Raw genomic sequence first — 24208 nt, 5'->3', positions numbered from 1 at the left:
GACAATTTAGAAATGAACCGGCTCAGTGCAGCAATCCGTCCCGTAAGTGTTTGCACTTCTTTGACTGTCGTCGGCTCGGCATTCTTAGTCAAAGCTTCTGCTTGGGCAAGGCTTGCCTCGATGCCTCTAAGATTAACCACGTGCCCCAGGAATTGGCCAGAACTTATACTGAATGACCACTTGATTGGATTGAGCTTCATTCCATATTACCTCAACGCATCAAATATGTCTCGTAGATGTTTCACATGGTCAACTTTCTTCTTACTTTTTACCACCATGTCATCAATGTAAGCTTCCACGGTCTTCCCTATTTGTCCCTTAAAAATTTTGCTAATAAGTCTTTAGTAAGTTGCTCCGGCTTTCTTCAGCCCGAATGGCATAACTTTGTAGCAATACGTCCCGCGTTTGGTAACAAAAGAAGTTTTTTCTTCATTAGCAGGGTCCATGGGGATCTGATTATAACCTGAATAAGCATCTAAAAAGGTCAAACGTTCACATCCAGTAGTTGCATCCACCATTTTATCAATCTTTGGCAACGGGAAGCTATCATTCGGACAGGCTTTGTTTAAATTGGTGAAATCAATGCACACTCGCCATTTCCCATTTTTCTTTTGCACAACGACAACATTTGATAACCAGTCAGGGTAGTACACTTCTCTTACAAACCCCGCATCAAGCAGCCTGTCAACCTCCTCGGCAATGATCCAGTTGCGCTCGAGAGCAAACCGTCGCTGCTTCTGCTTTACAGGTTTTGCATTGGGATTAACGTTCAAGGAGTGACAAGATACAGAAGGATCGATCCCTGGCATGTCTAGGTGACTCCATGCAAATACATCTACGTTTTGCTTCTCCTCCTCAGTGAGTCGTTCCCCCACTCTAGTTGTTCGTTCCGGTCGGAACTGATCGATCTGCACATCAACTAGGGGTTCTTCAGTCAAGTCCACTGACTCCTCCTCCCCATTCTGCTTGGAGGGAGGCTCATGTAATTGCTATCTCGGACTTGCTGAACGAATGGGAGCTTTCCCTTTTCCGGTATGCTTCAGCGTTACTGAATAACATTCTTTAGCTGCAATCTGGTCCTCGTGAATGTCAATCACTTTGGTCCCGTCTGGCCCCAGGCATCTCATTACCTGATGCAGAGTGGAAGGAACACCTTGAACTCTGTGGATCCACCCTCTGCCCATCAGAAGATTGTAAGAGGGATGAATTTCAACAACCACAAAGGTTTCCATCAGAACCCTCTCGGCAGCATGTACCGCTACCTCCACCGTACCGACGGGCTCCACTCGTTTTCCATCAAACCTTAGTAGAGGATTCCCAATGGATTTTAGCCTGCTTGATCTCGAGCCGATCAAATGTATCCCTTAGCATGATGTTCGCACTACTTTCAGGATCAATCAGAACTCTGCGCACCAAGCATTTGGCCACTGTCAAACTTACGACCAACGAGTCCTCATGAGGGATCTGAATATGCAATAGATCTGTTCTGTCAAACTTTATTTGCTTTGATGCGCTCTATTGGTGCAGAGTGTTTACATTGCATATCCTTCTCTTCATCTGTGCCTGGCGAAGGCGTGTTCGAAGCAGTTCATCTGACTCTTCAGCAGGCTCAGGCCGATCGTGAATTGCATTGATTATTCGGACTGGTTGCGTGTTGTGAGAATTTGACTTCTGATTCCTCTTCACGTGCTCCATTGGTCGGTTCTGTTCCACCGCTGGGCCTTAAATATAACTTGCGAACTCCCATCTGGCTATCAGCATCTCTACTTGTCTTCTTAGGTTCCTGCATTCGTTAGTCTGATGGCCAAAGTCAGAATGAAATGCACAGTGCTTAGACTGATCCCTCTGTTCGAGGGGTTGTCTGATTAGTAAAGGAGGTCGGAACTTATCTTTATTTTCTTGGTACAGTCTTGCTAAGGTAACTTTCAATGGAGTAACCAGCTCTTCCTCCCTGGGCCTCTTCTCAGATTTCCACGAGGAGCGCTGCGGCTGAACCTGTTTTTGTCTGATCTTTACTTTGGTCTTTTCCTCCGTGGATATGACGGATGCCTTCCGAGCGTTTGCTGCCTCTTCTTCTTCCAAGCACACAAATCCATCAGCTCTTTCATTAAGTTCATCCATAGTTTTCGGCGTGTTCACCACTAAGCTTGGGTGGAATGGAGTGCCACGAGTCATGGCCAGTATAAATGCTTGAACTGCCGTTGAAGGGTGACATTCAATCACCATGCTCTTAGTAAGGTTAAACCTGGTTAGGAAAGCTTAGAGATGCTCATCACCATGCTGCTTCATTGTGAATAGGCTTGAAATGTCCTTCGTTGGACACTTATTTCCAAAATATTGGCTTATGAACCGATCACACAAGCTTCGGAAACTATCCACTGAGCCCCTCGGCAGGTTCTTGAACCAATTGAGAGCTGGTCCAGCTAGACTCGTAGGAAAGCACTTGCACATCAAAGAGTCATTCTCAGTGTTCAGAGCCATTTTCAACTGGATGTGATACACATGATCGATCGGATCGGTCGTTCCGTCGAACAGAATGAAAACGGGCATGGAAAATTTCCTCGAACTCGGAGCATTCAGAATCTCATCGGTGAACGGTGAATCAACCGTTCGAGCTGCTGAACGGAGTGCTTCATTTTCCCTCTGGAACCCCGCGGTTGCTCTCTGGTCTACAGATCTCCTCTCTGAGCCGTGATAGTCGAACGTCGCCATGGAAGGCCAATAAGTCGGATCGAATGATCTATCCTCAACAAAATCTCTGCGCCATGGAGGCATAGCTTTGTGACGATCCAGCTCTATTGCTTCACCTCGGCTGAGTGTTTCTTGATGTGGATCAAAAGTCATTGCTTCGTTTCGCCTGATCTGCTCACGCCATGGATCCACGTGAGTCGATCATTCACGATCATCAATACGACAAAGATTTAGCGGCAAACCGTTTGGCCGGATTTCCTCGCGGTGAGGATCTATCATATTGTTTCTGACCTCCTCACTGTGATATGCCACATCGGTACGTGCACCTTCTTCTCCTACCGGGAGCGGTCGCGGAATTTCTGGAGCTTCTTGACGCTGCATTTTAGTCCTTAGATACGCATTTTCTCTCCGGAGAGCTTCGATCATGCTCATCAACTCATCAAGTTTCACCTGCTGGACGTTCTCTACCGTATTGGAGTTCTCACCCCCTATCATGATTCCGGATCGAAGCAAAGGCATGAATTACGAACTCCGAAACAAATCTGAGCGTCACCGATGCAAATTCCGTTAGATCTGGGCTCAACTTCACCGAATCGTGGTCACCGTTTGCTAGATCTGAGCTTTTCTAGCTTTGAACTCACCGGATCTGACTGCAATTGAACAAATCACAGTTGTGTCATTCCGAAGCAAATGCCTTAGAATCGACAATAAGCAAGAATTCTCTCTGAACAAACTACAATCTCACTGATCTGGATTCCACTTCCAGAAATCAAACTGTGTGCTCACAAACTTGATTAAACTAACATGATACTGATTAGGCTCAAATCGATCTTCTTCATTGTTCCCACAAACGGCGCCAATTGAAGATGCAAGAAATTCATTCTCCTTTCTCTCTCTCTAGAATTTTTACACTTCAATAGAAAATTTTACCTCCTCCCAAAAAATATCCCCCTCTTATCCACCTGTAATGATCTATTTATAGACCATTACAAATATTCTAACTAACTGATTACATAGGGCTCCTATTCAAGAGTTTTCTTTCTTTTGGGCCTGACTTTCCAATGGGCTTGATTTTCTTCAGTGGATCCTCCAAGCTCGGCCCATTCCGTGGTGCTTTTGCATAGGCCATACTTCAATTGTTTGACCCGATCCCATACCAGCGAGCTATAACTGGCCCATGCTACTTATTTCATCCTCGGGCTGCATAGATTACAGAGGCCTAAGAAGTCCTCAATGGTCAAGCTATCATTTTCTTCGATAGTTTGGGACTTCAAAACACTCCGAGGAGGGAGTAAACAACTGTTTCTCTAATTCTTTTATCTTCCCATTTTCTGACAGTTTAAGAATGGCTTTAGAAACATTAGCAGCTAATGTAGAACCTTTTTGAAATACCTGCACAGAAAGCATGAACAATAATTTAATTACAATCAGTTATCCCAGATGTATTAACGGAATTGTCATTCTATATATATTTCTTAAGATATGCATAGCTAAAAATAAATAAAAAAATTTGTCTGAATTATGCTTTTTTTTGGTGTAGCAAATAACTTGGAAGATTTTTAGAGAATGAAATGAGTGGAAAGAGTTCCATTCCCTACTACTCACGAAGCCGAATCCTCCAAATCTTCTGGGGAATGATCCATCGCCATACGCGTACTGCTTGCAGTGTTTGTTGACAAAAACTTTGGCATAAGGAACTTCAAGAACTGCTGCTTGAATCGTGCCATTCTCGATTAATGCACTCCGGTACTCACTTTCGCTGCCGATGTTGATGATGTTCCTCGGTTAAAAATTCTCATCCTGCAGGTAGTTCCCAACAAATGTAGGACCACTGTTGCATTTGTCGTCTTTAGCCACTCCATATCTCTCACAGGTGACTGGAGTCTTTTGAAGGTGAGCATTGAAGTGAGGCTGGCAGCGTAGCTTTCTATTAAGATCAACACCACAAAAAGCCACGCCACGATCACCGTTCCAGTATAGTTGCTTTTAATCTTCTCCCCTTCAAAATCAAAAATAAAAGTTTATTCATATATACATATAAGTAGAAAATTATTGGGATTTCATTTCTTAATTTGCGTATATGCAGTTATATTTATAAGTATTTACCTCCTAATTGGGCTAATGGTAGCATCATCAAGTCTTTTTTCTTTGAAATCTCTCCAAATCAGGGCATGCTATTGGATATTTATGTTCTTAATTATTAAATAATAAAAATAATATATACTTCTCACCACCTATGTGACATATTATAGAGTGACATGTGTCCATTTTAATTTAAAATATGTAAAAATATATATAAAGGAAGGCATTTAGTACAAATAGGTCCTCATAACCTTGCCTCCAAAAAGCCTCCAAGTGAGCATTTAAGTGTGTGAGAGAGAATTTACCTAAATTGAAAAAAAATTAAAAAACTTAGCTTGCCTCCAAATCTAAGCATAAATAAAATGGTACTGTTAATTCTCTGATTGCTGTTTAACTTGATAATATACTTACTGTGAGCAAAGAACAGAGTAGAGAAGATGAACCAAATCACATTGCCAAGCTGTTCCTTCCATTGGCCACTAATTAATTCTTGATTGGAACGTTGCTCCAAGAACCGAACTATGAACATTGTGTAGAAGAAGATTTGCCAAAACCAAGACAAACAATATATGTTGTAGTCAATGTTTTGATTTGGATGTGAAATGTTGTAGCATGATAACAAATTTATTGCCAGAGCTAGCTTGGACATACTATACAGCTCCACTATTTGTATGCGTACCTTTTCCCTATTTTCCAAACTTCTTTCTATAAGTTCTTTACTTTCACTCTCTTGTTGATGGAAACATATTCTCTCTCTCTCTCTCTCTTTTAGTGTATAAAAATAGTCTTGCGTTATTGTTACAATGTTGTAAACAATTCCTCCGTGAAGCAGTATTAAAAAGAAGCTAATAGTTTTGACAATCACCACACATAAAGCAGTATTAAAAAGGAAGTTATTGTTACAATGCTGTAAAAAAATAAAAAATAAACTATTCCTGTGCTATGTTTGGCAGCACCGAATTGGCACCTTGGATTGGGATTAGAGAAATTTTAGTATAAATTTTGAATTAAATTTCTTCAAATCTAAAATACCGAATCGGCACCTTGGATTTGGAATTGGAAAAACTTTAGTACAAATTTTGAACTAAACTTCTAATTTCAAATCCAAGGCACGGTTCCACCAAACATAACATTACAATATAGGATCACCATTGCTCATTCCTCTTAACTTCCTAGAGGGACATGGAGAGAGGCTGCTCTAGTTATGTTGCAATTTGCCTTCTCTGCTTCAACATTGCGTGAAAGAAGAAAAGAAATCAGCTCAAATGTCTAATTGCGAAGAAAACCGAATCCGCTATGAGCCTCTTATTTGCTAATTAGGGCAGAAATGATCATACTGCAACCGGACTGGGCAGGACTAGCTCAGGTTCTGATCTGAAAGATTAAGCTATGCTAACTTGTTCATTTGTCAGCATAGATCAAAAGCCAACATTTGTCCCCTCGCATTAGCATTAACCCTTGGCACTGGGGTATTGCTTAAAGAATTTGGGCCTATTTGGCAACCACAGTTGCTTCTGCTTTGGACAGTGTACCGTAGCGAAACAAGAGCACGAAGTGAGTTTGGTAACGTTTGCTATGATTTGAATAGTAGCGAAGCGCTTCCAAAAAAGATGCCAAAACCAAAAGCAACAAATTAGTGCTTCCGCACAGTTGCAAAAACACTGTATCGATGAACGATATCCAAAAAAAAACCCTCTAAAATGACATTTTCAACCATGAATTTTATTTTTGCATACTTGCAACACTTTTTTTACCAAACATGTTTTCATGTTTTTGCTTTTAAAAATCTTGCAACAAATATACATTACCAGACATGCTTCCAAATAGTATTGAGCACGTTGAAAAACAGAAACATCGCTTCTGCTTCGGGTCAAAGCAATTGTGGTTCCCAAACAAGCCCTTTGGGATGTATGGACTTGCATCAGCCCCCATTCTCAAAATCTCAAACTGTCATGATTTCAAAGAAGCTTTATGAAGTCTAGTGTGTATAATTCACTGTTAGACATGATTTGGTGCCACCATATCAAACCGAAGAGTTCTTTCAGACAGAACACATCAGTTACCATTTCTGCAAAGCAAATGGTAACCTGTTCAGTTCATAAACACATCTAAAATTGAGAAAACAACTTCCCAGATGTAGGCTGAGGTTTCTAAGTCATATTACATGTAGAGTGAAAATAACAGTTTCAGTACACCAATTGAATAAAATGGAAACAGATATAAACAGCAGTATAAAACTGTACAAGGTTATGATCTCAGGGAGAGTATGTTTTAGGAAACTTTAATATGAAAAGCCATCTGATACACCAACAGTTTGACAGAAACTAGAGTCGAAATTCATACATAAGATATGGGAGAAAAAAGTATTTACATGGAAGGAAAACAAACAGCAGATACATTTAACATCATCCAACAAATTAATGGAAGAAGAACGCAAATTTCTAGTTGCTGAGGTCGTTGAAATACTCGGAAGGTATTGAAGGTGGACAGTTCTTCCTTGCCACAAACTTGTACTGATTCAATAAATAAATAAATGTCAGTACAGATTGAGACATTTAATTATATAAAAATAAAATAAAATAAAATAAAATAAAAATCTCATAAATTTAATGCGGAGTATTGAAATCCATTGAGAGTGAAACCAGCACAGTCTCTTCAAGTACCTCCCAAGTATTTGCTAAATCAGAGAAAACGAAAGGGTTTTCCATGATTAAGTAATTGCTGGAAGCCCGGAAAAGTTTTCCATTCAGTGAGTGAAGATACAAAAATCTAAGCTACAGAAAAAGAATAATAATAATTTGCAGAACTAGTTTGAAGAAACATCTTTAAACCCAATAAATATTCAAAAGGGCTGCTCTTTTAAGAATCTTAACTTTCATTTTCATTCATCACAAACTCTTGTTCCTTTTATGTAAAACTTCTTAAGTTATATCCAAGATAATGAATGATCTAAAAGACAATAGCCAGAGAGTATGATTTCTCCTGTTCAAAAGAGAAGTCAAGTGTTACCAAAGGGCCTTTGGCCTAGTGGTATAACCTCCCATCCCCAAAGTGGAGGGGAGGGGTTCGAGCCCGGGCGTGGGGCAAAAAGGGTATGTGTGTTTGCTTTACCATTCAAAAAAAGAGAGGTCGAGTGTTCGAGCCCTGCTAGGGGCAATATTCTGAGTGTGCGCGCATTTGCTTGAACTTTAAAAATAAAAATAAAAATAGGATGCATGCGACAACACTCTGTGTATGTGTGAGAGACGGAGACAGAAAGGAGGGGGAGGGGATTGAGAATTGGAGATTTTGCTTGTACCTTATGTTGACTGTATTTCTCCCTAACTGCACGTAAACTAGAACTATGGTGGTTACAGCAGAGGCGATGTAGTGCCTTGACACAGTCACACAAATCAGAGGGCTTGAACAGCGTGTAATGCCTCAATGTTGAAGTCTATACAAAACAAGAATCAGATTAAACAATGTCACAAGGTACCCAAGAAGCAACATAATAACCAAGGTCTGAGACTTGGCACAAGCAATATTAGTCTGACACTTCTATAAACACCTACCCAAGGTCTTTTCAAAGGGATAAGTATAAATTTGGTCAAAAAAATTGCAGAAGCAGCAATTACGGATGGAGCATAGCAAAGCATGCTGTACTCTATCAACGATAACTCTGCAAGGTAGTTGGCCAGGCACTCCAACTGCATTAAAGGAACCTACAGAAGTAGTTGATAAAACCATCAAAATTATCATGCTTGTCCAAAAAACCAATAGGGAAATTAATGATGACAGGTATCTCAGGAGCATGCATTTTAAAAGAAAAGTTAGGGTAATAAAAAAGGTGAGGGCATCAATGGTTTATATCAATATTTTACACTGATACATCACTATTTTCACTGGTAAAAGTTACTTCATTCAAGTCAAGTTCCAAATACAAAACAAATCACTGGAAAAACTGCTTCTAATCACAGATTTGACCACCTACACTGAAGTAGAACCTTCATCAAACCTAACAAAAATATATAACAGAAACGGTAAGAGTAAACAGTGTAAGATTGATACCTCATTATTTGCTTCAGCAGCACGAACAAAATGCCTATCATTGTGTAAATGGATCAGATTGCAATCAGTAATTCCATAGTAATTCCTTCAAATATCAGAAAGCTGACTATTACCTCAAAAAACATTTAGCGGTTGGGGCTGTCATTTCAAACTTCAAGTAGTTCAGCACAGCAGATTCCATTTGCAAAACCTGAAATTATTGAATTTCCCAGTGAAGTTTTAGGAATTGAAACAATAAAAGATCTAGCATTGCAAAGTTTAGCTGAAGATCAACAGAAACCAAACCTCCTCCTTGAAGTATGTGTTATCAGTGATGAAAACAAACTCTTCAACCTGGGGTGCACAAATCTCCTCATATTTACTGGACCAATATAATATTTCTCATTATCATCTGTATTTGTTATGTTATTATACATGCTTATGGAGAGGTGGGAGGAGGAGGGGGGAGGGAAAACAAGGATGACGAAGAAAAAAATAGAGAGCTAAGTTGGGAAACTTTATATCTTACGCAGCAATCATCATGCAGGCAACACCAAGCAACTGTAGACGTTGCCTATTGATTATATTGCCAGAAAGGTAACGGTCTATGTAGTTAACAGATAAAAACAATGTTTCAGGTACAAGATTGTACTCTTCCGAGACCTACATTAAAAGTTAGATGTCATGATCACAAGTTACAAGATTAGAGAAGCTTTCCCCTCACGAAGTTTAAAATGTCATGATCTGATATTTTTCCAAATGGGGTGTTGACAATCAAATAGAAAACCTCACTTTTCACAGATGTGCTGGTTATATATACCTAACTTACCTCTACAAGCCAATCAATTAGTATCGAACGCATGCTGGAGTTAATGTCTTTCTGAATTCTCTCCATAAAGTCTGCACAAGGCCTCTTCTTGGTCTAAAAAACACAGTAACCATATAAATTGAAAAAGAATCAATTATTGAAGCTAAAATTCCAGCATACTGCATGGTTACTGAAATTCTTAAAACAGTCCCCATACAATAGACTTTTAAAATGAAACTCCAAAGTCGTAATTTCATTTATGATACACATTGAGATCAGTTATTTTTATGCAAAAGCAGTAGACTATGCCTATTGAACAACTGCGAAAACAAAGTGCAGAATTTCAGTAAACAGGTTTGTCATTCATGTTTGGCCCATGATTTCCATAAAAATTAACAAAAAACTTACTGGCCTACATGACTTTTACCAAGCAAGTCTATAAAGAGAGCCTGTGGAATACATATATACCATGTGGGGGAATCTGAAAATGTGAATGATGATTACTGTTGGAAAATTTAATAAGAAAAGAGAGCCTGTGGAAGTAATTCAGCGGGAATCCATAAGTTATTTTTATCAAATTTGAAATCTGCCAGAAAGTAACTCATGTTCATCCTTTCTCTTATTTTTAAGACTTAAAAATGGGACATATTAACAAAAACCAAAATTTTATCAAGAAATTAGAAATGTATTACTTGCCCACTTAGATATTAAAAAATTATCCAATATTATAGTTGTTTAGAATCTTTATAAGAAATATACCTTATTGCACACTTAAAAGCTGACATGCTTCCAAGTCCTCGAATGCGTAATTATAATATATTTGAAAGTATTGTGGTAAAAACTAAAATAATAGCAAGAATAATTGTAATACCCCTAATTTTAAAAGGATAGTCTCGGTATTTATTTATTTATTTTTATTATATTTTTTTTAATTGTTTAATTGATTATTTGACTAATTGTTTATGTGTTTAATTGAATTAAGTGTTACTTGATTAATTGGCTACTTATCTATGTGTTATTTGTATTTTGTCTAGGTGTTATTTGTATTATTTGTTTAATTAGATTGTGTGCTTAAATGATGTATTTGATTAATGTTAATTAATTGTAAATTAAATGTTTTCATTTCTTTTATTGTTTTATTTTATTTTTCTTTTATGGTTATGGTTAGTGGTAATTGGCCAACCAATTGGATCCCATGGACTGCTTGGATAGGAGGTTGGATGGGTATGGATAATTATCCATGGATAGTTATATATGTATATATATAGATATATATGTATATACATATATATAAAAAGGAAAGTAATTTATTAATATTATAGTAACTTTAGTATTAATAAATAATCTGATGTATATATTTTATATATTTATATAATAAGGATATACATATATTTTATACGTAACATGTTTTAAGTTACCTTTTTAATATTATGGTAACTTTAGTATAAATAAATAATCTGATGTATATATTTTATTTATTTAATGAGAATACAGATAGATTATATACTTAACATGTTTTAAGTTACCTTTTAATATTATGGTAACTTTAGTATTACTAAATAATCTAATGCATATATTTTATTTAATTAATAAGGATATACATAGATTATATACGTAACATATTTTAAGTTACCTTTTTAATATTTTCATTTTTATTTTTTTTTATTAAGTTGACTTGGATTGGGAAAAGGAATAGGGTTATTATTTAGCCTATAAATACACAACTATAGGTTGAAAAAGGAGTGAAAATATATCACGTAATATATTCTAGAGAGAGAGTTAGAGAGAGAAGGAGAAAGAGGGAGGAAGGAGGAGAAAACCCTTTAGAGAGAAGATCAAGGAAGAAGAAGTTTAACTTTCAATCCGAAAGTTTAAGGCAAGTTCTTCTTCTATCTCTTTCCCTTTGATTCGTGTTTCTGTACATGCCTAGGAAATTCCAGGATTTACTAAACACATAAAATTAAATAATTATGCATGTTTAATTGGATTAAAGTATAGGTTTTTGTGAAATTGGGTCATATCTGTTCTTGTGTTATAAATTAAAAAAATGCATGACGGTGGCATTCTAGGGACGGATTAACTTATCAGTTAAGTCCTACCTATTTTATATAAGGGAATGGATTAACTAAAATGTTAAGTCCTACTTATATTCAAGTCAGGTCAGCTGAACAAGTTGAATGACTTATAGAGGATTAATTTATTATATAAGGGAATGGATTAACTAAAATATTAAGTCCTACTTATATTCAAGTCAGGTCAGCTGAACAAGTTGAATGACTTATGGAGGATTAATTTCTACTGGATAGGATGGTCACTAGATTTTATATATATAAGTATGGTGCCATGATATGAGCTTGAGTCTCAGAATCAGTGGTTAGGGTGCGTATATCGCCAGGGATGTGTAGCTAGATATAGTGTAGTTGTGTACCCTGGTAGGTCTAGGTACTCATGCCCACTATATGTGTGTTTTGCATGTTGCCTACTATTCAGGTTGAGACAACCCTATAGTCTAGTGAGGTTCCTTTAGTGTGTATATATATATATACGGACTACTAGTTACTGTTGGATTGACTAGGATGTATACGTGTATCGGATCTCTGCTTGGACTGTAGTAGAGTAGAACTTGTTTGTGGGCCTGACCCACCATTGTTTTTCAGGTGTTCGTCACGAGTAGAGGTTGTTCGTGCTGAGCGGGGATCAATCTACTTCATTCTTCCGATGCTACATAGGAGTTCCTTTATGATTCAGTTTCCTGTTTTAGAATACTGTCATTTGTTTAGTTTGGATTTTCTAGGGGTCCACACAGTATGGATTCCCGAGTTGTATTTTGGAGGATCAGTTTTATCAGAAGAGTTTATTAATTAATGGAAATATATTATGAGGTTTATTATTAGATTATCATTTTAGTTTCTTGTCAGCATTTTATTTATTCTTCTTTATTCTTTTGTGCTCTGTGTTCGTTTATTATCAATTTGTTTTGATATCCTCGGGTATTCGGGCGTGGGCCTGGCCAACCCACATTCGGAAATTCGGGGGTATCACAGTTGGTATCAGAGCACTCCAGGTTCAAGTGTCCTTAGGAGTGTCTTTCGTTATGTGACTTCCGCGTTGCGTCTCTTAAAACTTAGAGCTCATATTAGGATTCGTTGTACTCTATTTACGGTTCGTTAGGAGGAGCTGATGTCAATTAGATTCTGTAGTTACAGAATGGTTGGCATTAGGAGGAGGATTGGGTTCAAGGCGAAAGCAATAAAAACCCAAAGTAGTAAAGGAGTAAGTTATCGATTTCATTGCCCGAAAGCAGAGTTAAGGATTGACGGTTTAGGTTCGTTTGGTGTTACTTTAAAAGTATAAGCCAAGGAATGATTTAGGTGTACGTGATAGGTCACCGCATATCGGAACCAACACGACTTCAGTTGATCTCAAAAAGGAGACAAGCGAAGAGTAGGAGCCGAAGAGGATCCTAATGGAGGAGATTTATGTGCATTCAGTAGAGAGGGTACTAAATCTTGAAGATGGATGATCGCACGAGGTGATCTGAATTACTAATAGTATAGCGAATGTTATTAGTAGAATTAGGGTTGATCAATCTACAAATAATTAAGCTTTCTTATTATCTCTAAAAGAGGTATATAAGAAGTATTGTTCAGGAGTTTGGGGATCGGATGTGTTCTTATCAGAACGAAATACATAATTTTTAAATCACATACAAAAAGGCATATGGATTATGTTGTGACGTTCTAATTCACTTTATAAAGCCAAGTTAGATAGTTTACATTCCGTGTATAGGGAGGATGAGGGTTAAGCCCTTAGTATTTGCTTAGACTAACAAATGTTGCTTTTAAGCTATGTTTTAAAGGATATGTTTCGAGGTTGAATGATTATTTACAAAACTATAAAATGAAATTTTAAAACAATCTAGTAAGGTTGATTTCAAAGGAGACTTTCTTTTCTAGAAAGAACGATGTCCTAAGTAGGAGTATATTTTGTTCTGTTGTGTTTATCATACGTGCTTTATGTTATTTTTTTTTATTTTTTATTTTTATTTTATTTTTTGTTAATTACTCGGGATTTGGTATGTGGTTTAGTTGGGGACATAAGTGTGTGATCAATCAATTATTGTTTTAATAACATGGAGTCATAGCGCTATTTACGCTAAATTTGTGAGCATACGGTCATAGGATTTGGTAGATACACATAAATCTAACCAATCTATTGGACCTGGACATGTGTCATTATGATGCGTTTTGGGATGGGATAATTAAACCATCACTACGAGTCAAACAATCTAGAACGATTAATTTGATATACTTTACGTTAGGTGTGGATTCGTATCATATTACAACGCCATGATATTGGTGATTGTTAATGTTTCGGTATGCGTGAGGTAGTGGTAAATAAAGATCACTAAAACGCCATGATGATATATCAGAGGTGCTGGATTTGCTGAACATCTTCTTGAAAATTTTAGAAGTTGTTACCAAGTCGGAAGGAGGATTTAGTACTGGATTAAGTACTTATTGGAATGACACCGAGTGAGGATAGGAGACTGAATAAATATTCAGCACTAAATTCTTAATCAAGAATTTATTCAAGAGGGTGTGTCATTAGGAGGAATTTACCGGTGTTGCACATGGAAGAGGAAGCTAAGTATTTTTATTTCCATAAATAATATGGAATTATTTTTTTAGTCACAATTTGCAACAAATAGTTGTTGCAAGGAAATTGATGACTTATGTGGAGGATGGAAAGATTTCATATTCTTTTGAAGTTAGACAAAGAAGTTGGATTGACACTAACTTGTCTTAAAGAAGCAGGGTGTGTCAAAGATAAGATGGTAAGACCAAACACCTATATAAAGATGAGGTGCATGGTATATATGGAAAGGTCGTAATTTGTTGACTTTTGTTGAGTTAAAGTCATAGTTGACTATTGATAAATGGAATTACCGATTGACTTTCAATATCGGTAAGTTTATCACAGATCAGTAGTGGATAGATTTAGTTGCAGAATTCGCTTTTGAAGATGCTTCAATTTAAATAATGGGTACAGACGAAAACTGGTGGTACTGGATTAACAGTACTTTCTGCAGACAAATTGGATGGAGGATGCAAAGACTGAGTTTCACAACTCTTAGTTCTTTATTCACCCTAGTAGAAACATGATGCTTCACAGTATGAAGCAGATGTTTGGAGGACAGGCAGGAAGAGGAATATAGTGTTTTTTCTCTAAGTCTAATATTTATTAAATAGTAGAGATGGACCATCAGAGATCACTGGATTTTTGCAGCTATTTTCTATACTGAAGTGGAAATGACAGAGCATTTTCACGGATTTAGTTGAGGGATTGCCGATTTGATGCAAGGGTCAAGATTCTAGATGGGATATTGGTTGACTGATAAAATTAAATCAGTTTCATTTTGTCTATTTTGATCGAGCTGGTAAGATATTAGTTCATACGAATATAACGGATCACGAGAAGGCTTAGATGGATGCAAAGTGTGAATAATAACACTTGTTATTACCAAGGTAGTTCAGGAGGTCAATTTTGAATATCGGAGCTGACCCTAGAGAAGGTGTTACCTTACTCAAATGGAGTTTAAGGTACTGGAGGAGGAGTTAGTAGTTTCTATAAATAGTGATATGACTGTCGGGCGACTGAGATGGAAATTTATAATTTTTCTTGGTACACCCAGACGGTTAGAAGGTACATCACGACATCAAATGTCAGTTTTGGTGAACAGGTACGAATAAGGACGTGTATATAATTGCCCTAAGTGTAAAACCTGCTACAAAGGTGGAAAGTTGATCATTAGATATCATAGGAATCTTTAGCCACTTCCTATAACAAATATGGAAGTTGAACTAAACAGGAGTGATAGTTGGTGGGAAGGATCGACATTGATTTGGAATTTCAATTTTCCATATGGAATCCGAGTGGTGGATTGAGAAAGATTGCTTGAGGACATAAATTTGAGTGATGCTTATTTTAGAACTTCATAGTAGTTTTATAGTTCAGTGATAGTGGTGTTATAGCATGTGGATTTCCATATTAGTGGATGCAAAGTGCTATTTCGAAGGAGCTTTATGAAGATTTTAGAGTAGCAGCTCTACTTCATAAATATAGACGGGGGAATTAATCGAGAGATTAAATTAGACCATAAAGGATATGTTTAAGGCGTATATCCTAGATTTTCATGGACTGTTGGAAGAATTTACTTCACTTGTCGGAATTTTGTCTGTGATATTGTTGGCACAAGGAGGTTAGTGTGACAACTTTGGAGGTTTTGTATCTTTCACAATGCATACCTCTCGTTTGTTGGTTGGAAATGGAAGTAAGGGTTGTACAATTAGACCTTGACTTCATTTAAAAATATGTCGGAAATAGATACTTCCCTTTATATTGAAATGCGCGCGGTTGGGAAGCAACAGTAGGATGTTGTAAATAGTTGAACTCGTATACTAGAGTTTTTCTATCAGGGAGTAGTTTGCTCGTTCTGTTTTCTATGTAGGAAGAAAGACGATTTTTGGAGAAATGTCAATTTTACTTATTACATTGACTTTTACACGATTGTGTTTCGCAATTGAGGCAGTCACCTCTGAATTAGCGTTACCAAATTATTAGCGCTGGGTGCATAGGAGTTTGTGCGTATATTCTATGGCACTTGGAGGTATGTAGATCATTCCCTTGTCGACATAGGAGGATTACGTTGTTATTTGATACGACCTACACATTGTATGATTATTGTGTTTCTTAAAATATAGGAACTCTGTATACCACTGGGTATATTAGAGTTAAGTGGAGCCCTTATAGTGAGGTTGCGTCTATTTGGGAATATGATGATGTTTTTCGCTCACAGTTTCCAAGCATAATAGAAGAAAGTAAGGGCGAATTCCGAAGACGGAATTCCTTTTATTAGGGGGGAAGAATGTAATACCCCTAATTTTAAAAGGATAGTCTCGGTATTTATTTATTTATTTTTATTATATTTTTTTTAATTGTTTAATTGATTATTTGACTAATTGTTTATGTGTTTAATTGAATTAAGTGTTACTTGATTAATTGGCTACTTATCTATGTGTTATTTGTATTTTGTCTAGGTGTTATTTGTATTATTTGTTTAATTAGATTGTGTGCTTAAATGATGTATTTGATTAATGTTAATTAATTGTAAATTAAATGTTTTCATTTCTTTTATTGTTTTATTTTATTTTTCTTTTATAGTTATGGTTAGTGGTAATTGGCCAACCAATTGGATCCCATGGACTGCTTGGATAGGAGGTTGGATGGGTATGGATAATTATCCATGGATAGTTGTATATGTATATATATAGATATATATGTATATACATATATATAAAAAGGAAAGTAATTTATTAATATTATAGTAACTTTCGTATTAATAAATAATCTGATGTATATATTTTATATATTTATATAATAAGGATATACATATATTTTATACGTAACATGTTTTAAGTTACCTTTTTAATATTATGGTAACTTTAGTATAAATAAATAATCTGATGTATATATTTTATTTATTTAATGAGAATACAGATAGATTATATACTTAACATGTTTTAAGTTACCTTTTAATATTATGGTAACTTTAGTATTACTAAATAATCTAATGCATATATTTTATTTAATTAATAAGGATATACATAGATTATATACGTAACATATTTTAAGTTACCTTTTTAATATTTTCATTTTTATTTTTTTTTATTAAGTTGACTTGGATTGGGAAAAGGAATAGGGTTATTATTTAGCCTATAAATACACAACTATAGGTTGAAAAAGGAGTGAAAATATATCACGTAATATATTCTAGAGAGAGAGTTAGAGAGAGAAGGAGAAAGAGGGAGGAAGGAGGAGAAAACCCTTTAGAGAGAAGATCAAGGAAGAAGAAGTTTAACTTTCAATCCGAAAGTTTAAAGCAAGTTCTTCTTCTATCTCTTTCCCTTTGATTCGTGTTTCTGTACATGCCTAGGAAATTCCAGGATTTACTAAACACATAAAATTAAATAATTATGCATGTTTAATTGGATTAAAGTATAGGTTTTTGTGAAATTGGGTCATATCTGTTCTTGTGTTATAAATTAAAAAAATGCATGATTTTGATTTGATTTCTGGTGTGAATTTTTATATATTTGAATTATGTATTTTTCATATATGTGGAATGATGGAACGTAGAAACATGCCTAGGATTCCTGAACATTAAATAGGGACTAGGTTTGGGTTTAAATAAATTTAAATACACACAATCATAACGATGCTTGCTATTTAAATGTTTACACAAACGAATGGATTTAATCTTTTAAAATACTTTAGCAATTGAGAATAAATGTGTAGGATGAATTGGATATGGAGAATGCTTATTTGACGATATAATAAAATATCATCATGTATAAGATTCAGTTTGTGTAGGACATATGATATATGAGCTTAAATAAATAATAAGTCATTCATATTCTGTGATAACTTGATATCATATTATCATAGTTATTTCTGGAATGTTTGATGTATTTCTTTAATTATTACATCAATTGTTGGATTGTGTGGTTTAATGCACCGGTATGGGACGGTGGCATTCTAGGGACGGATTAACTTATCAGTTAAGTCCTACCTATTTTATATAAGGGAATGGATTAACTAAAATGTTAAGTCCTACTTATATTCAAGTCAGGTCAGCTGAACAAGTTGAATGACTTATAGAGGATTAATTTATTATATAAGGGAATGGATTAACTAAAATATTAAGTCCTACTTATATTCAAGTCAGGTCAGCTGAACAAGTTGAATGACTTATGGAGGATTAATTTCTACTGGATAGGATGGTCACTAGATTTTATATATATAAGTATGGTGCCATGATATGAGCTTGAGTCTCAGAATCAGTGGTTAGGGTGCGTATATCGCCAGGGATGTGTAGCTAGATATAGTGTAGTTGTGTACCCTGGTAGGTCTAGGTACTCATGCCCACTATATGTGTGTTTTGCATGTTGCCTACTATTCAGGTTGAGACAACCCTATAGTCTAGTGAGGTTCCTTTAGTGTGTATATATATATATATACGGACTACTAGTTACTGTTGGATTGACTAGGATGTATACGTGTATCGGATCTCTGCTTGGACTGTAGTAGAGTAGAACTTGTTTGTGGGCCTGACCCACCATTGTTTTTCAGGTGTTCGTCACGAGTAGAGGTTGTTCGTGCTGAGCGGGGATCAATCTACTTCATTCTTCCGATGCTACATAGGAGTTCCTTTATGATTCAGTTTCCTGTTTTAGAATACTGTCATTTGTTTAGTTTGGATTTTCTAGGGGTCCACACAGTATGGATTCCCGAGTTGTATTTTGGAGGATCAGTTTTATCAGAAGAGTTTATTAATTAATGGAAATATATTATGAGGTTTATTATTAGATTATCATTTTAGTTTCTTGTCAGCATTTTATTTATTCTTCTTTATTCTTTTGTACTCTGTGTTCGTTTATTATCAATTTGTTTTGATATCCTCGGGTATTCGGGCGTGGGCCTGGCCAACCCACATTCAGAAATTCGGGGGTATCACAATAATTAAGCAAGTAAGCAACCAAATCAGCCTATTAAGCTTCTAGAATCAATATCATGAGTGAACAAACAGTATTGGCTTGCCAATCAGTGACCAAGTTTTTCAAATTGTATATGAAATTGTTGTCCTATTTCATCCTATATATTAACTTATATTTAAGTTTCCCATAGAAATCCCTTATGTTAGAAACAGTAATCTAAGAAAATTGAACACTTTCAGGAAGTAATAAAAGAATAAAGATGGGGTATGAGTTTATTTATAACAACAGAAACACACTGCGCAAATCAGACTGTCTATACAATTCTGCATAGAAAACAGACAGCGAACCTCAGATGCACGTAAGTGCTTATAGATGTCACAAGCAATGGTAGCACAAAACTGGGGGTCCATGATGTTACCATCAACGTCAACAACTTTATCCACTGTTTCCATCTCCACAAGTATATCTTGCTTGCCCACATCTCCTGACAGAAATAACAGAACCATATCAAGGAGGTCAGACAAGTTAATTCTTGAATAGTAAGAAAAATCCTAGAAAGGTAACAAGGACCACATTCATAACCTATACAATTTTACAGTAAAGGTTTAAAAATTTAAAACAAGAAGACTCAAACAAAGGAGACAAGTGAATTGGAAAAGAAATGTTGAAAATGTCAGAAGGACCTGCTACTCCCACAAGATCTGATATGTTGAGGCTGTAACATGTCTTCCTTTCAATTGAATTGATTGCTAAAGCATCATTATTGTCTATGTATTCAAATTCTGGACTCTTTATAGATCCACCAGTAGACATTGTTTCATCCAAAGAGACTGAACCACCATCTGACGGACTAGGAGAAACATCCTTGAAGCCAGGGGCAGGAAGGGCAGTAACACTGACTACAGGTTGATCAATACCGGGGAAATATGTCTCCTTGCAAGATATAACTGCACTTGATTTCAAGTTCAAGGATGAAGGCAACGAATTCTCAGAAACGCTTGCCTTGCAACTAAAAGTAGAAGATTCCTTCTTTGGCTTGGCCATTTTAGCCTCACATGGCACCTTCAAAAATGGAATTCGATTTTTTTTCATCTACAACTATAGTATAGTAGGCTTAAATTATAAATTAATGCTCATGTCAACATTAAGTGCAAAATCAAAGTGCGGGTTATAATGATAATTGAGATGGAGTGCATCTAGATGCACAATGAGAACTAACTTTTTACCTTCAGTTTTCCATATCTTTCGAGACTATAAATCTAATCTTGAAAATGTAACATTACATAACGATACCTTTCATAGTAAAGAAAATAAAGAAAAAAATTGTTCCAATGGCGTGAACTCAAATGAAACCCATTCTGATACATGCACAGAAGTCTAGAATGCTAGTTAAAATTCTTTTAAATGGATTCATTAAAAAGTCCAAGTGCCCCTTCAGGCTAGTGAACAATAAGGAATGTTTAAAAAATAAAACTAAAATAGTACTTATATTTTTCATTGGTGCCTCATGCACAGCAGGGTGGACAACAAGCATTTTATATGATTTTCTGATTTTTCATATATCAAAATTTTATGTGGTTTTCTTGGCAAAGAAAATTTTGACAGTTGCTAAATAATGCTCAAAGCACTCACAACAAGAAATTTATAAATTCAATTCCTGAAAAATATCAGCAAAAGATATATAAACTGATGCCGCAGTATATTGCAGACTTGCAGTAATCTTGTATTTCAATCCAAATAATTAGCACTCATAAATGAACCCTTAAAATTTCTATTATTAATACACACATACCCAAGCTGGTTGATCATCAAAACTCCTACATGCTTTTGTAATATCAATGCAATCAATGAAGAAGAAGACGCAAATCTACATTTAAGATTACATTAGAGTTTTTACAGTAAAATATAATGAATTCCACAATTGATTCTATTAAAAATGTGCCAAAGACCTTAAAAGAATATGGTCACATTTACCTGCCACTTATTCCACCTATATTTGAAAAAATACATAAATCCATATTTAAAGATTAAGTTGACAAAAAAAATGTGCCTGTAAGACATGATGAATTTCCATACTTGGCTCAAATAAACCATAGCCGAAAACTTTTAAGACTATGATTCTATATACCTGCCATTTAATCCGCCTCTAAATATATTATACAAAAAATAGCAGGTATCATACAAGCAGCATGTAAAATTTCTTACAGGACATGACAATAGTAATACAATCTTCAAACAGGTTTACCACAATGCCAGTATAAAACAACTCACTTCAAATTTGGAAATCATGTTAATCAATTAGATTTTATCCCACCTAGGATAAAATCATATAGGACCTAGGAGAAAATTAGGTGCTACAATTTGAAACTCTCAGGTTGCCATGAGGTATAACACTTAACTAATTATTAAACAATTAGATTTTATCCCATGCCATTTTTTTCTGCAAATAAAAAATGGTGCTACATTACATTTTCACTAAGTAACATTTTAGTCCCATTGGGAACTCGAACCCACAACCTTACATTTGGAAGGAGGAAATACCCCACTTGGGCTACGCATCAGAGGTGGTCTGTAAAATAAATATAAAGGTGAAGAGTGGTCTGCAATTTCTTCATGGAGCAAAAGAACATGAGGGGGGTGGTTGTTCACTATAAAGTATTAGTAATAGAACAAAAGCAAAACTACAACAAATTTGGACAATTGAGTAGGATTTATAAAGGGGGTTGACTTTTCAGATATATCTTCTTCTTTTTGCATAATACATTTACATGAAAACAAGCACTTAAACACAACAAGGGTTCAGGAAATTAAAGAACTCTCTGCATGCTTCAACTTAGGAAAACCTAAACACCAGATGCAACGGATGTGATTTAACAATCATCACCATAACAAAACTTGATAGGAAACATGTTAACATGAGGTATGGGCACCCAAATCCCATTTCAATTTTCTAAAATCTGAATGAACCAAAAGGATTTCCCTACCAAACCTTGCTTTTACAAGTAAAAATATTTAAGTGCATCATTTTTCCCAATCAAGTATGAAAGGATTTGACATCAATCCACTTTACTTCCCAAGAAAAAAAAAAAATTACCCATTTGTTTATGGTGATTCAAAAGCACTCAATTAACCAAACCAATAAACAACAAACAAGATTAACCCAAAAATTAGCAATTATGCACAAAGAGAAACACAATCTGCGATATCGATTGATCATTAAATTCCCACAAGTCCTTGAATGTGTGTGTATCTGTGTGTATCGATATATATAGACTGACATAATAATCGCACCATAATGTTTGACACAGGGTTCTGAGGACCATTTCTCTGATTGGTGAGGTTGGTGAGTGGAGGCCGCTTCTTCTTCGCCAACTGAGGCTTCAACGCAGCCACAGCCTTCCTGGGAATCTCCGACGACAATGATGAGGTTGTTGTTGATGATTTTGATGATGATGAAACTGACCAACGGCGATTGCGAGTCGACATTTTGTATACAAACAAAACCCTAACCCCAATCCTTTCACTACTACAAGAAACTGGGTTTGTTTAGAGTCGAGGGTTTTATTTAGATGTGGTATTGAATTCCATCGTATGATTTTTGAAGGGTTTTGCGGGAGAGATGTGGAGAGAGATATACGTGTGTGTGTATGTAATATGTGTGTATATAACTTTATATATATAGACAAATTTTTATTATTACTTTAAGACTTTGGGGGCGCGCAAAAGGGATTTGAAATGTGCTGTAAATCTTAACAGTAGGATCGATCGGCTTGATGAGATCATGACCGTTAAATTAATCTCCACCAATCAGGTTCCTCAAGGATCATTTAATTATTTTTCACTCCGTAATACTTTGGCTCCAATTGATTTTATGGAATTAGCAATAAATAAAATAAAAATAATAATAAAAAAATTTAAACATTTTAAGAGTTTGAATAGAGGGAAAAAAATTGTGGGAAAGTTTTTCTTTCATAAACGCCAAATTTTTTGTAAAATTTTCTTACAAAAAGCATTGGAAATTTTTTACTTATTATGAAAGTTTTATGAATTTACAATGATGGTCATTATTTTCTTGTAAGTTTATTGTATTCCATAATCATGAAATGGTAAATTCTCATAACTTTCTTGAAAAAGTTTCAAACTAATCAAATGCACATTGAAAATTTTATCTTCTTTTCATTCTCTTCAATTACTTTTTTTCAAGGGTTCACATAGTGCAAAAGGTAAATTTTTGAAAGAAAATAATTTTCATAATTCCCAAACTTTTCATAAATTTTTGCAACAAAAAATGCAGAATAATTATGATTTCTTAAAATCAATGGCCTTGTAACTTCATGATACTTTCTAGTCTTTTAAAGTAGAAGGTCGGAGGTTCAAAAGCCCATAGGGGCAAAGTGACTAAGTGAGTATATGAATGTATTTTTTGCCAATAAAAAAAATTATAATTTCTTTAAAAAAAAATTAGATGCAACAATGCTCTTTTTATTGTACATAAGTTATGAAATGATAATTTTTCGTAGTGTTGATTTGGCTTTGTTGTAAGAATGAAAAAAATAAATAAATAAATTTAATAAATACTTTTATCAGTAAAGCTATCAAAACATTATAAAAAGAAGAGAAAATTCAGTCATGTATATTATTAATTAAATGATACATAAGACTACAATGTAATAAGATCTAAACTAATAAACTGTGTGTTTGGTAGGGTTGATTTGGAGGGACATGGAGAGAAAAGAAAAGAAAGGATAGGGTGGGAGTGTGTTTGGGTGAATTAAGTGGAGAGAAAAGAGAGAATAAGAAAAGAGCTATCCCTCCCTATCCCTCATTTGGTTTCTCTCCTAATTTGAGAGGAAAGGGAGAGAAAGGATAATGGAGTAAGTGATTAATTGGTAATACTAAAAATATTCTCCACAAATCAGTATACAGAAAAGTTATTCCATTTATGTCCCAAACAAGAATAATTATCATTTCTTTTCTCAAAAGGTAAAACAGTAATTTAGTTACTATCCTTTCTTTTCTTTTCTCTCCTCTATCTTATCCAAAT

The 24208-nt window shown here is 35.3% G+C and overlaps 1 protein-coding gene across 3 annotated transcripts; it reads right to left on the bottom strand.

Moving 5' to 3' along the window:
* Positions 1 to 7042: 7042 nt before the first annotated feature.
* Positions 7043 to 22810, bottom strand: LOC132273686 (cyclin-A1-4-like). Of its 3 annotated transcripts, XM_059774709.1 has the most exons (11): positions 22456 to 22810; positions 19848 to 20226; positions 19512 to 19648; positions 9629 to 9721; positions 9329 to 9462; positions 9106 to 9181; positions 8934 to 9010; positions 8821 to 8854; positions 8325 to 8474; positions 8072 to 8206; positions 7043 to 7286 (listed from the first exon to the last, which is right to left on the bottom strand). In XM_059774709.1, exons 1-11 carry the CDS (start codon positions 22648 to 22650, stop codon positions 7215 to 7217), a joined length of 1482 nt encoding a protein of 493 aa, XP_059630692.1. In that variant the 5' UTR covers positions 22651 to 22810; the 3' UTR covers positions 7043 to 7214. The 3 variants fall into 3 exon arrangements, with proteins under 3 accessions (XP_059630692.1, XP_059630693.1, XP_059630694.1); XM_059774710.1 differs by lacking the exon at positions 8325 to 8474; XM_059774711.1 differs by lacking the exons at positions 8072 to 8206; positions 8325 to 8474.
* Positions 22811 to 24208: the final 1398 nt, after the last annotated feature.

The sequence above is a fragment of the Cornus florida genome, unplaced genomic scaffold, assembly GCF_030987335.1.
Source record: "Cornus florida cultivar Cherokee Brave unplaced genomic scaffold, ASM3098733v1 CherokeeBrave_3.0.0_Hap2_Chr09, whole genome shotgun sequence".
Taxonomy (NCBI): domain Eukaryota; kingdom Viridiplantae; phylum Streptophyta; class Magnoliopsida; order Cornales; family Cornaceae; genus Cornus; species Cornus florida.
The sequence above is the reverse complement of the archived record's forward strand: the minus strand, read 5'-3'. Positions and strand labels throughout refer to the sequence as shown.